The sequence below is a fragment of the Phaethon lepturus genome, unplaced genomic scaffold (assembly GCF_000687285.1).
Source record: "Phaethon lepturus isolate BGI_N335 unplaced genomic scaffold, ASM68728v1 scaffold23574, whole genome shotgun sequence".
Classification (NCBI taxonomy): Eukaryota; Metazoa; Chordata; class Aves; order Phaethontiformes; family Phaethontidae; genus Phaethon; species Phaethon lepturus.
Window position 1 is genome coordinate 1 of NW_010534340.1, and position 561 is coordinate 561.

Genomic DNA, 561 nt, shown 5'->3' on the forward strand with positions numbered 1-561 from the left:
ACGACGAGCCGTTCCACACCATCCTCAGCGCAACGCGGAGCGGATCAATCGGTATAAAGAGCTAAAAACCCATCTGGGGCAGCCAGCAATTGCTTTATCGCGGGGTAGCGTTTAATTCCTTGCCGGCTGCAGGGTGGCAAGGCACCCCGTGAAATGCTCGGGGGCGAACATCTAAACGGCGGAAAAAAAAGTCGCTGGCGCCGACCTCTGGAGCTGCAGGGCCTCCTCGAAGGTCGTCACCGCGCTCAGGGGTTTGCAAGCCAGACCCAAGACCCGGAACCCGTCCGTGGTGTAGTGTCGCAGCATCTGGGAGAAATCCGCGGGCACTGCCAGCCGCGAGGAGAAAAGCGAGGTCAAAACCGCTCCCGAAGGAACCCGGGCTGCGCAGACCCAGCGAGGGGAGCCGGGGCTCCATCCAGTCCCCTTCCCTGTTTTCCGGCTCCCGTCTTCTTCCCCCCCGTAAGGCCGGGGCTAATGCAAAGCCCTGTGCCTCCGGGAACGGCCCCACAGCGTCACCGCGGGGAATTCCCCGTGGGGACGGGCTGCAGACGGATGAGGGAG

The 561-nt window shown here is 63.3% G+C and overlaps 1 protein-coding gene across 1 annotated transcript in view; it reads right to left on the reverse strand.

Moving 5' to 3' along the window:
* Positions 1-205: 205 nt before the first annotated feature.
* ATP13A2 (ATPase type 13A2) overlaps positions 206-561 on the reverse strand; it is a gene marked incomplete at both ends in the record, with an annotated part of 3,784 nt that continues 3,428 nt past the window's right edge. Inside the window, one exon of the mRNA XM_010285501.1 lies at positions 206-331. Coding sequence (XP_010283803.1) covers positions 206-331 — 126 coding nt within the window. The remainder of the gene's footprint in view (positions 332-561) is intronic.